We start from the raw sequence: 13,574 nt of genomic DNA, 5'->3' as shown, positions 1-13,574 counted from the left end.
CGATCGTGGAGGAATCTTGGTCTGGCATCATTGTGTATACCCATCCCAGCCGGCCGGTATTTTGTCCCTTCTGTCTCCCCGTTGCTCAGAAAAGCAACTCTGGGAAGGTCCTTTGCTAGCAGGCAGGTTCTAGGACGCCTGCCGCCACCAAAGGACCTTCCCACAGTTGCTTTTCTGAGCAACGGGGAGACAGAAGGGACGCAATCTCCTTTCATTCTCCCTCTGCCTCATTCACTCGTTCGGGCAGCAGAGAAAGAAAGAAAATTGCATAGCCAAGGACAAAGGAGCCTGCAGCCTCCTTCATTCAAATGTTCAGGCAGCGGGGATGGGGGGGGGGGCTTTCTCGCATGCCTTCTTTCTCTGAAGCCGCGCTGGATTTAGCAAACCTTGGGATTGTGTAGCAGCCAAAGATCGCCTGGTTAAAAAGGAGGAAGAGGAGGCTCCACTAGTCCGGAGCCCATCCGCGGTGGCAGGGATCCCCCACACACATACACACACACACAGGGAGGGAAGAGAGACAGAGAGAGAGACAGACACACACAGAGAATGACAAGAGAGACAGAGAGAGGGAGGGGGGGAGATAGAGGTAAAGAGCCACACAGAGAGTGAGAGACAAACAGATACAGAGAGAGGGAGAGGGAGAGGGAGGGAGTGTTTATGCACAGAAGGAAGATTTAAAACTTCGGAGTGAATCTGGGAAGAGGGAAGAGATGGAGGACTGGCTTTTCACTCCGATTTCTGAGCCCCCAGCTGTTAGTGACGGAGAAGGACGAAGGAAGAGATTGCATTTTTGTTAGGCTGAAAGAGCTGTGGCGTTTTAAAGAAGTCCTGTTCTTTTTATTTAAGCACGAAAGGAAAAATCTCCAAAAAGCCCGGGGAAATGTTCCTTGCAAAGCATCATGGTCTCAGAGAATGCAAATGAAGGTGCTTATCTCCCTGCCCGGCTCGGAGTCATGCTGAGTCCTATTCAGAGGGCGGAGGGACGCTGTGCTTTTTTTTGTTTTGTTTATGTTCTCACAACCATGCAAAGGTGGGTTTTGTGCTACAAGGATCTTTCTTTCTTTCCCTGTCTGCGGTTCCGATTGCAGTTGCTTCGGTTTAAAGCACCGTTTCTCATTCCTTGCAAAACTGGGGCAGGGCTGCCTCTCCTTGCAGCAGGCTCGGTTGCAAAATGTTCCCCTGATTTGGTTTATAAGTTCGCAGCAAGGCAATCCAACAAATAGGAAAGTTTTAATAAGATTTTCTGACTTTATTTGGTCTCTGCTGCCACCCCCACCCCAATCCCTCCCAAGGAGAGAGTGGGAAGGAGAGGAAGGAAGGAGGGAGGGGGAAGGAAAAGAAGAAGGGAGGGGGGAGAAGATGGAAGGAGAAAAGATGGAAGGAAGGAGAAAGAAGGAGGAAGGAGGAAGATGGAAGAAGAAAGGAAGAAAAAGAAGAAGGGAGGGAGAAAAGAGGGAAGGAGGTGGGAAGAAAAGGGGAAGAGAGGGAAAGAGCAGAAAGACAAGGAGGATGAAGTTGATAGGCAAGAGGAAGGAGGAAGGAAGGAAGAAAGAAAAAGGGAGGGAAAGAGGAAAGAAGAAAAGATGGAACTAGAAAGGAAAGAAGGGAGGGAGGAAAGAGGAAGACAGGGAAAGAGCAGAAAGACAGAAGGTGAAGGTAGATAGGCAGAAGGAAGCAAGAAATAGGAAGGAGGGAAGGTGAAAGGATGGAAGGAGGAAGGAACAGAAGCGAAGAGGAAGAGAGAAATGGAAAGAGCAGAAAGACAGAGAAGGTAGATAGGCAAAAGAAAGGAAGTTGAAAGAATGGAAGGAGGAAGGAAAAGGAGGAAGGGAGTGAGTGAGGAAAGAAGAGAGGATGGAAGGAGAAAGGAAGGAAGAGAAGAAAAGAGCAGAAGATGGATAAGGTGAAGGTAGATAAGCAAGAGGAATGAAGGAAGAAGTGAGGTGTCTCGAGGAGAGGGAAAACATTTAGTGACCAAAGTTACAATGGCATTGAAAAAAGTGACTGATTACCATTTTTCACACTTAACAACCATTTTCACACTTAGCGACCATTGCAGCATCCTCATGGTCACACGATAAAAATTTTGATGTTTGGCAACAGATTCGTATTTATGTTGGTTTCAGTGTCCTGGGGTCATATGATCACCTTTTGACAAAGTCAAATGGGGAAACCAGATTCACTTATGTTAATAACTTATCAGCTGCATTTATTCACTTAAGAACTGTGGCAAAAAAGGTGGTATAGTGACCAAAGTTACAATGGCATTGAAAAAAGTGACTGATGACCATTTTCACACTTAGTGACCATTTTCACACTTAGAGACCGTTGCAGCATCCTCATGGTCACGCGATCAAAATTTTGATGTTTGGCAACAGATTCGTATTTATGATGGTTTCAATGTCCTGGGGTCATATGATCACCTTTTGACAAAGTCAAATGGGGAAACCAGATTCACTTATGTTAATAACTTATCAGCTGCATTTATTCACTTAAGAACTGTGGCAAAAAAGGTGGTATAGTGACCAAAGTTACAATGGCATTGAAAAAAGTGACTGATGACCATTTTTCACACTTAGCGACCATTTTCACACTTAGCGACTGTTGCAGCATCCTCATGGTCACGTGATCAAAATTTGGATGTTTGGCAACAGTTACAATTTTTATTTGTAAATTGTAGTTATGTTGAAATTAAAAAAAAACATTACAATACTATTTTTGCGTTGTATGAAAATTTTTCTTGCTCCGTATAACATTTTTAATCAACCCCCCCCCCCCTTCCCGGTCAAAGGTGTCCCTCTTTACCAATCTGAAAATCTGGTCACCTTACTCTAGGAGTATACAGAAAATGTATTTTGCAGGGACAAATCTCAGGATTTGGCTTTCCAATAAAAGGTTGCTTTGGGATTGTCTCCTGCCCAAGTAGCTGTACAGTATCAACAGTAGAGACTTTCAAGTTCCTAGGTTCCATTATATCTCAAGACTTAAAATGGTCACCTGTTCTGATCCCCCCCCCTTCGCTCGTTCACAAATGACAGTCAGATAGAACTTCAAAGGAAATATCTTTATCAGTCCTGGCTCAAACTGGCTGCGAGCCCAAAAATAAACGTAGATAAAGTCTCTGGCAAAAAGTTACACAGCAAAAGCAAAAACTAAAAGCTCTTACAGCAAACCAGGTTTACAGAAAGCAAATCACTTATCCAAGTGCCTCTTTGAATCTCGAAACAATGAACCACACACGACGAACGTTGGCTTCTGCAACTAAGGTGTGGCACCATCAGCAGAAGACGACCCTAACGAGCAACAGCTGCTCATTATTCCTGCATCCCGACGCAACTCACAGCAAGCTGCTGCTGAGTCACAACAGTCACCTAACATCAAAAACATCCTCAAAAAGCACTCAGAAAGCTCAAACTGCCCAAGAACTGCTGATTCAGTTCTACAGATGACATTGAGTCTGTCATCAGCACCTCCATAACTGTCTGGTTTGGCTCTGCAACAGACACAGACGTCAATGGATAATTAAAACTGCAGGAAAAACAATGGCTACCAACCTGTCTTCCATTGAGGACCTGTATACTGCAGGAGTCAAAAAGAGGGCTTTGAAAATATCTACAGACCCTTCACATCCTGGACATAAGTTGTTTCAACTTCTGCCCTCAAAACGCTACTATAGCATTGCACACCAGAGCAACTAGACACAAGGACAGTTTTTTTCCCCTGAATGCCATCACTCTGCTAAACCCTCTCCCACAACACTGTCAAATAATTTACTAAGACTGTATTACTATTATTCTTCTCTTCCTTCCTAGTATCTATCTCTTCCCACTTATGACTATAACCATGTTGCTTGTATCTTTCAATTTATATTGTTGATTTATTAGTATGATTTGATAGCTTATTAGTAACCTTGACTATCACTAAGTGTTGCATCTTATGATTCTTGATGAATGTATTTTATTCTCCTTATGTACACTGAGAGCATATGCACCAAAGACAAATTCCTTGTGTGTCCAATCACACTTGGCCAATAAATATTCTATTCCATTCCATTCCATTCCATCCCATCCCATCCCATCCCATCCCATCCCATCCCATTCTATTCTATTCTATTCTATTCTATTCTATTCTATTCTATTCTATTCTTGAAAACCTCCAATGATGAAGCACACACAACTTTCAGAGGTAAGTTGTTCTACTGATTAATTGTTCTCACTGTCTGGAAATATTCTCAAGTTGGGTCTCTCTTTAATGATCTTCCATCCATTGCTTCTGGTTCTATTCTCAGTTGTTTTGGAGAATAGGTTGACTCCCCCTTCTCTGTGACAGTCTTTGAAGGACTGGAAGACTGCTATCATTTCAACCCCTAGTCCTTCTGTTCACAATACAAATCCTGGGTCAAGAAATCTCATTGTGTTTTCTGCTACTCCTGGCTTTTGGAAATCTATAAAAGCATATTTCTTTTGTAAAAAGTGTTCAAGGGCACTGATTATAATGCAAGTCTGAGCATTTTCTCTGAGTGCTTTATTGCTGAATTGAGCTACAATGTGGATCATCCACTTTACATATATCATGTTAGTATCTATACTGCAATCGTTTTGATGTTTTTGTTCTGTTGGGTCTATAAGCATTTTAAGCATTTAAGATCATATTCTTCAGGACCTTAGTTATTGTTGGTTGGACGCCATCAAAAGATGTTTCCATTGCTTTAAAAGAGGTTTAGTTGCATATTTGTTATAATATAATCTGACACAGGTATTCATTTTGGGCTGAAAGTATGAAGAAGTAAATCAAGAACTAAAGTAGTAATAATAGCAGTTTGCTATCATGATTTCATTAAAATGACCAATTAAGAAATTACCTCTTTCCTTCATTAAAAAAAAAAAAAAAACTTCTACATTTACTTTACTCTACATTTGCTATAGAAATACAGTTTGGAAGAAACTTTACAAAATGTTTTTAAACTTCGGTGGAGGACTTTTCCAATTCAGTCAATTTATTTATTGGCTCTTAAAAATCTTGATCCATTGTAGAAGAATCCAAAAGAAAGTCCAGTTACATCTAAGTAACTCAAAATTTATCATGCCGTGCTATGAAACAGCTCTTAAAAGTTGGGGTTTTTTTTCTTCCAAAATAGAAAATATGTTTTAAAAAAAGAACACATTTCATATCTTACATTTTACCACCATATCTTCAAGGCATCACATAATTTCATTTCATTTCATTTTTTTTTCTATCAGGGAAGAAGCTGACCAAAAATATTTAGATAGATGACCGTATGCTGCACACACCGAAAAAAACATCTGTCTTCATCCTAGAATCCTGATTATTTTTAGCTCTCTACTATCTTCCTGATGTTAACATGAAGCCCTCAGAGCAACAGAACTCTATTATTTTGCCAATATACTTTATTTTCACCCCATCCAGACAAATAGATATATTTTCTACTACTAGAGCTAGATTAAAACCATTTGCTATTTTTTTAAAAAAGATTAGGATCAATCAATCAGAATAGCACTGGAAGGAAACTTGAAGGTCTTCTAGTCCAACCCCCTACTCAAGCAGAAGATCTTATTATTTTTGAGGTGCAAGAGGCAGTGATTGTGGTCACTTCATGGCTACCGCTGTGTTGCAATATCTTTGGGGAGGGCTTATTTCAGCACAGGCGCTCAAAAGTCTGATTGGGCTTGTTATCCAGGGAGGTCTTATTTTCGGGAAAACAGGGTACCAATCAAATGAGAAAAAAATTATAAAGTGAAATATAAGACACAGGTAGATACCCATCAAGTCCCTAAGTTGAAGGACACAACATTCCATTCATTTCCCTGAAATTCCCTTTGTTTTTGAAAAGCAAATTCCTTTTATCAACTTGAATGAGAAATGCTAGGAATAAATGTAGAGCTCCTCTACCTAGCACCACCAAGTGGTCTACCCTTGTCAGAAAACTAGACATAAGCATTCTGCAGTGACTGATGCTGCTGGGTTACTTTCAAAGGCCACCATAGCAAGAACTTCATGTGAGATGTTGTCTCTGGCAGCTAAGTGTAGACGTTTCCCCTCATGTTTTTACCTTCACAGCTACTAGCATCTTGTCCTTGGTGGGGCTGAGGTTGTAGCACTCAGCCAGGAAGACCTTCCCAAAAGCACCTTCGCCCAGTTCTCTTTTAAGGATGATGTCTCTTCTCTTAATATACTGGACATCTGCAAAAGGACAAAGAGCAGGAGAGGAGGCAAGGATGAATTAATGTTAATGCAAATAACAGTTGACAGTTTGTTCTTCTTAATCACCTTAAAACAGGTTCCCAATTTGCAAAAGTTTATGGAGATTCTCAGTCTGGCCCAAAGGTGCTTCTTCCAGAAGACAACTGGACTTTGTTTTTCCTTGAAGAGATTTCACTTCTCATCCAAGAAGCTGCTTTGGTCCAGTTGCCTTTTGAAAAAGCACCTTTGGGGCAGTGGTGAAATTCAATTTTTTTTACTACCGGTTCTGTGGGTGTGGCTTGGTGGGTGTGGCAGGAGAAGGATACTGCAAAATCCCCATTCCCTCCCCACTCCTGGGGGAAGGATATTGCAAAATCTCCATTCTCATCCCACTCTGGGGCCAAAAATCCATCATTCTTGAGAAGGCAGCAGGAGTTTAGAACATTTCTCCTTGTTAAGAAGCGCTGTCTGCCTTCAGAAACTTTGCAAGGTATCTTTTTGCTCAAAGAGATGGTGGATGAGTGGCTTGTCTCATGTTTTTTTCTACCATTTAAATGATGGTTCTCTTTCCAAAATTATCTCCTCTCTCCCCATTTACTTAGTTTTGCAACAGACAATTATATTTCAGACAAACCTAGAATATGAATTTGCTTATATATAATATTTATCAAATTATTGTTGCATTTAACAAAAAAAACATGTATGCACTGAAATCAATGCTATCTATTTCTTCTGGAAACAAATCAGTTATTTTTTTTGTGGGGGAAGGTGGAATTACATTTTAGGTCAAAAAACACTTGGGACATATATTCAGTGGTGGGATTCAAAGAATTTAACAACTGGTTCTCTGCCCTAATGACAAGCTGGGTAGGTGGGGGCTTGGTGGTTGAGTCACTGGGTGGGCGTGGCCAACTGAACATCACTCAGGTCGATGGGCGCTTCACCTTAGTTGTTACAATGTAATAAGGGTTAACCGGAGAGGCAATTTCTGTAAGCAGGGCAATAAAGATTAGGGTAGAAACAACACCAGAATGTTTCCTTCCTGCCTTCCTTACAGGATTAGCCCTGTAAAGTGGGGGAAAAACAAAAGGAGATTTCTTCCAACAAACGGTTCTCCAAACTGCTTAGAAAGTTAACAACTGGTTCTCCCAATAGGTGTGAACTGACTGAATCCCACCACTGCATATATTCCAATGAGAATGGCAACACAACATTTCCCTGGTTCACAATAGTTCCATCATGCAGGAATTAACATTTTGGGGGTAAAGAAACTCAAGCAATTCAGATATAATTTCCTTATTACAATCGCTGCCACCATGAAGGCAGATGGAGAAAAGCTGGGAGACTGTGAAACACAATTTCATAGGGGGGTTGGGAAGGGGAAGGTGTTATAATCTCACTATCTTCCCGACATTTCATTGACCATGCAATGGAATCTATCTATGTTTTGGAAATGAGGTCATCAGAATGGAAAACTCTTTTCAAACTATTTCCATTTCGATATGAGAAAATAGCTAAATCTACCAAACATAATTTCCAAACAGGAATATACCTATTACTGGCTAAGAGACATATAACCACCATGGACTGTTATGAAAGTGCAACGAAGGGAAAATATCTGGAATGGAAGCAATTTGTAAGAGTGGATTGTGGGTTGTTGTTGTTTTTTAACAAATGAAGGCAAATATACATGTCCCAGGAGAATGTTCCAAGATCCAATCTGAGTTGGTCCGGAGGTTTAGTCTTCTGAACTTTCAGACTCATGCTGGAGCCCATTTCCAGGGAACAAGGTGGGTGGAAACAACCTTATAGATGACTTTCACTCTGTCAAGGACCTAGGAGTAGTCATCTCAAACAATCTAAGCCCCAGAGCTCACTGTAACAGCATTGCCAAAAAGGCATTAAGAGTTGTTAACCTAACTTTGTGAAGCTTCTTCTCTGGTAACATAGTACTGTAAACTAGGCCATACAAAACCTTTGCTACAGCAATTCTCGAATACAGCTCGTCTGCCTGAAATCCACACTATATATCGGACATTAATAAAATTGAGCGGGTCCAGAGGTATTTCACAAAAAGAGAACTACACTCCTCTGCTCACAATAGAATACCTTATGCCACCAGGCTCAAAATTTTGGGCTTGGACAACCTGGAACTAAGTACACAAAATTGTCTGCTACAATGTCCTACCTGTCAATGATGACTTAATCTTCAACCACAATAATACCTGAGCAAACAATAGATGCAAACCCAAGGTAAACCAAACTGCAAGCTCAATTGCAGAAAATACGACTTCAGCAACAGAGTGGTCAACGCCTGGAATGATCTACCTGACTCCATTGTTACATCCTCTAACCCTCACAGCTTCCATCTCAAACTGTTCACCGTGGATCTCACCCCATTCTTAAGAGGTCTGTAAGGGGGCATGCATAAGCGCACCAGCGTGCCTACTGTCCCTGTCCTACTGCCCTACTCATTTCTTTTGTTCATGCCCATGTTTATACTTATACCTGTTATCTTATCATTTTGACAAAATAGATAGATACTGTAGATAGATAGATAGATAGATAGATAGATAGATAGATAGATAGATAGATAGATAGATAGATAGGATAGGATAGGATAGGATAGGATAGGATAGGATAGGATAGGATAGATAGGATAGATAGGATAGATAAATAAATAGATAGATAGATAGATAGATAGATAGATAGATAGATAGATAGATAGATAGATAGATAGATAGATAGATAGATACGACAGATAGACAGACAGACAGACAGACAGACAGACAAACAAACAAACAAACAAACAAACTTCTCTCTATTGGAATGTGTGCTTTGGGCTATTCTATGTACAATGTTATATGGTACCTGGTTGTGTGTGATTGATGTGTTGTTGGCTGGCAATTAAGCCATTGGCTGTGGTTTCCTTCTGCTACCAGGTCCTTGGCTCCTAAGTACTGATAAGCTGTGTTTACTTAAGGTGCCCCTCCCCAAAATTAAGTTAATAACACCCATTTAACACTGAGAGAGTTAAAAATGGTTTGGGAATCACTTTAGATTCAGTTCTTTTGTTAAAAAAAATATTGGGGCAGCGGATAACAAAAGACTCAAAAAGAAGTCTTATCAACAGGCTTTTAGGTATGAATTGCATATCATATTATACACTGGTTTTCCCCCTGAAGTTTCAGTCATTTTCAGCATTGATACAAATAATTGTTGCAGTCAATCTAATTAACATCACTTCTCACATTTCCCTCTCACTAGATAATAAAATACCCATTTACTAAATAGATGACACTTCATTTGAAAAGGTTAAATATGTATAGTCTTAACTGATTGACATTGCAATCCTATGCATGTCCTCTTTAAGTAAACTGCAATGAATTAAATAAGATTTAGTCCTTGATATAGCATAGCCTCCTTATTATATACAGCTTGCTAGACTAATAATTATAAGAAATTTTGCCCACAAAACAAAATTCTATTTTGACACCTTGATATTTAGGTGATTGTCGTGTCAAAATCACTCTGGAAGGAAGTCATTCTGTTTGGCAGAAATACTTTGTAAGATGAGGCTAGCATCTTACATTTTTATAAGCAGCTAGAGAAAAGGAATTATTTTTTTTTAAAGTTGCTCATTCAAAGCCATCATTTGAGAAAGCTAAAAATGATTAATTTTTTTAACAATAACTAGCCAAAGTTTAATGACTAACTGATTTACTACCACAAAAGCTGTAACAGAGCGCAGTTCATTTTATCAGATAGATTATTGGATTCCCAATAAGAATCCATGGAAGACAAAAAAGGAGAATGGGTAATGATTGGTTTATCACCAGGTGCTGACTTCCCTTAAATTCCTTCAAAATGTACCTGTAGGAAACAGTGTCCTGCAGGCTGGCCTTGGTGCATCAAGGTCATAATGTTATTCACGTGTCCATCAATCTATCAAGTGTTTATTAATATCAGCAGCTATGTGTTATTTATACTGGGGGTTCCCAAACCTTTGGACCTCAGAGACCACTAAATTCATAATTTTAAATCCCATGGACCACTAATATGATCTGCCTAATGACTGGCTGGGTGGGCGTCACGAGGTGGTCATGTGACTGGGTTGGTGTGGCCAACTTGATGTCACTTACGTCAAGGGGCGCCTTGCTGGCCTCTACTTGCCCCTCCCCTCCCAGCCACTCGTCACTTGTCTGCCCGGGCTATTTAGGGCCCCAACAGGAAGCAGTTGTTGGAGCTAAGCAGCCACCAGAGTTGGCAAAACAGCTGGCTCAGTTCAAATTAGATCTGAAACACCTCACCGAAGACCCCTGTTTTAGTGCAATATAAAAAATGCAAATAAATTTTCTGCAGATCACCAAATTTTTCTCACGGACTACCAGTGGTCCATGGACCACCAGTTGGTGACCGCTGATATATGTAACACTCTATGCCTTGATAGCTATTGCTTAAACAGGTAGATAGGAAGATTGTGCAAGACTTCAGATCTGAATATGCTTGGGAGGATCAGGGTTATGCATAGAGCACACTTCAGAAATTTCTTAAATCGAGGATATCCTTTTCCTAGAATCCTAGAATCACATTGCAATTGTGGGTGGTGGCAACAGTCCTGAGGTGAAATGCAGCATCGCAACTGCATTTAAGGAATTGCAAACATCTACTCCATATGGCAAAATATCACCCAAAATATCACTTAAAGTCAAAATTGCTAAACAGTGCCTGTCCTACTTTGGTCACATCATAAGAACTGACTCACTCAAAAAGTCAATCAGCAGAAAAAGGAGGTGGTGAGTTATGATCATTTTGCCTGAGTCATGGTACCCAGTGGTTAGAGGGCAGTACTGCAGGCTACTTCTGCTGCCTGCCGGCTGCCTGCATTTTTGGCAGTTCAAATCTCAGCAGATTAAGGTTGACTCAGCCTTCCATCCTTCCGAGATGGATAAAATGAGGACCATGATTGTTGGGGACAAGATGCTGACTCTGTAAAGTGCTGTGGAGAGGGCTGTAAAGCGGTATATAAGTCTAAGGGCTATGGCAATTGCTATTGTTCACACTTATGACCGTTGCAGCATCCCCATGGTCCCGTGACTTATATTGGAATACTTGACAAGTGGTTCATATTTATGACAGTTGCAGTGTCCAGGGTTCACCCCCCTGTGTGACCTTCTGACAAGCAAAGTCCAATGGGAAGTCAGATGTACCTAACATCGCAAGACAAGTCATAAAGTGGGACAAAACTCACTTAATAAATTTCTCACTTAGCAATATAAACCTGGGCTCAACTGTGGTTGTAGGTCGAGGACTACCTACAATGGATGACACCAGGGTAACTACGACTGTTCTGAAGGAAGTCGGGTGAGACAGAGGGGCATGGAGAATGCTGATTCATAGAGTGGCCAAGGGTTGGACACAACTGAATGGTTGACATGACATTGTTGAGAAAGACCTATCAGATGACTGAGAAACAACTTTCCTGAGCAGCTTTAGTTAAAGAAAAAAGAAAACACACACATAATCACACACACACATGGATTATTCACGTATGGTTGCTTCCTCTTTGAGAAATGGGCTGATTTTGTCTTAATTATAAGCGATGACAATAACATCCCTAGGTAGAGGGAACAAAACAAGAACAAGAAAAGGTCAGCTTCCTCGAAATGCCCAGAAAAACAATATTCAGAAAATAAAAACAGAACACAAATTGAATGAAAATGAATAAAGCTTTTCATTTGAGGGGGAAAAAATGCATATACAGCAAAACAGAGTGATCTATTTAGCTACTGCGTTTTTCCCCAAAATAAGACAGGGTCTTATTTTCTTTTGACCCCTGAAATAAATGCTTGGGCTTATTTTCAGGGAGGTCCTATTATTTTTGAGATGCAAGAGGTGGAGAGCGTGGTCACCTCATGGTTGCTGATTTGTTGCAATATTTTCAGGGAGGGCTTATTTTAGTGCCTGCGCTCAAAAGCCTGATTGGGTTTATTATCCAGGTGGGTCTTATTTTCAGGGAAACACGGGTATCTATCCATCCGTCTTATTTTCAGGGAAACACGGGTATCTATCCATCCATCTATCTCAAAGCATTGGAAACACAAACCATTTAAATGGCTCTTAAACAATTAAGCCTGCTAATTAGAAGATTATGGGCTGGCATAAAAGCTACCAAGTCTAGACATCTTCGCTTGTTTGCAAAGAGTGATGTTCCCAGTTTGCAAAAACAACGGATCTCAGAAGAAATCTTTCTTCAGAGAAATCCCACTGACCTTTTCATTCATAATGAAAGGTCCCTAATAATGATATTATTAATAATATTTAGCAATTCAGTGGCAGCTAGTATTAAGCCTGCTTGAAATCTTTTTAGACAATCTGTGTTTCACTGCTGATTTTGGAGCAGGATATTCAGCAAATTGCCCAGATGTTTTCACGCATCTATAATCTGTTCACTGTTGAACTGATCAGGATTAGTTTTTAGATTGGCTAATTTTGCCCATGCTTATCCATGGTTAAGGGACACGGTGGCTCAGTGGCTAAGATGCTGAGCTTATCAGTCAGAAAGGTCGGCAGTTTGGTGGTTCGAATTCCTAGCGCCCAGAGCAAAATTAATTATTTTTATTTTTTAAATATATATATATTTATGCCCTCAAATCAGTGTTGACTCCTGGCAATTGACTGAATTTGTTCCTGCTGTTTTCTTGACAGGATTTTCAATAGTAGTTTGTCTTACGAACAGTCAGAGAAAATGACTGTCCCATGGTGTCCCAAGGTCATCCAGCTAGCTTCGTGCCCAAGTTTGGATTAGAACTCACAGTCTCCCCATTTCTAGCCTGGTGCCTTGAAACACTGTACACCATCACCACCAGCTCTCTAATTCTGCAGTTCTTAAAAAAAATATATATGCAATTGAGGCAGCAAAAGAAGAACAGGTATTTCGGCTAAATTGTTCACTTTATGCCAACAAACACTGGTCATACAAATATCAGCAGAGTTTCAAAACTCCCAAAATTATAGATGGAGAAATATTCAAAGAATCGTTCTGCATGTCAAATGAAACAGGAATCTAAGCCCTCCGCCACCCCCAACAGGGAGATGGGAATCAGAGATGAAAATCAAATGTCATTATTCTAACTTGCGTCATTTCGCTACAAGTCCTTTTTTCTCCGTTTGTGAATAATAATTCTGCCACTGAAGAGGCTAAGTTTTAAGGTCACTAGAGAGGCTGATCTGCATAAAGCTTTTATAGCCTTTTGGTACGTGCAGAAAAGCCCCCCCCCCCCCCGATAAATAGCAGCTGGTTGTTATTCCAAAATGATTTCAGGTATCTTCTGCCAACTTTTGTTTGGCTCTATCAGATCGCAGTTGGCCTT

At 40.4% G+C, this 13,574-nt stretch overlaps 1 protein-coding gene across 1 annotated transcript in view; it reads right to left on the bottom strand.

The window, feature by feature from the left end:
• Positions 1-13,574, bottom strand: part of NTRK3 (neurotrophic receptor tyrosine kinase 3) — a 477,242-nt gene that overhangs the window by 87,846 nt on the left and 375,822 nt on the right. Inside the window, exon 13 of the mRNA XM_032233717.1 lies at positions 6,071-6,201. Coding sequence (XP_032089608.1) covers positions 6,071-6,201 — 131 coding nt within the window. The remainder of the gene's footprint in view (positions 1-6,070; positions 6,202-13,574) is intronic.

Source organism: Thamnophis elegans, chromosome 16 (genome assembly GCF_009769535.1).
Source record: "Thamnophis elegans isolate rThaEle1 chromosome 16, rThaEle1.pri, whole genome shotgun sequence".
NCBI lineage: Eukaryota > Metazoa > Chordata > Lepidosauria > Squamata > Colubridae > Thamnophis > Thamnophis elegans.
Note: the sequence above shows the minus strand (reverse complement) of the source record. Positions and strands in the feature narration are given on the sequence as shown.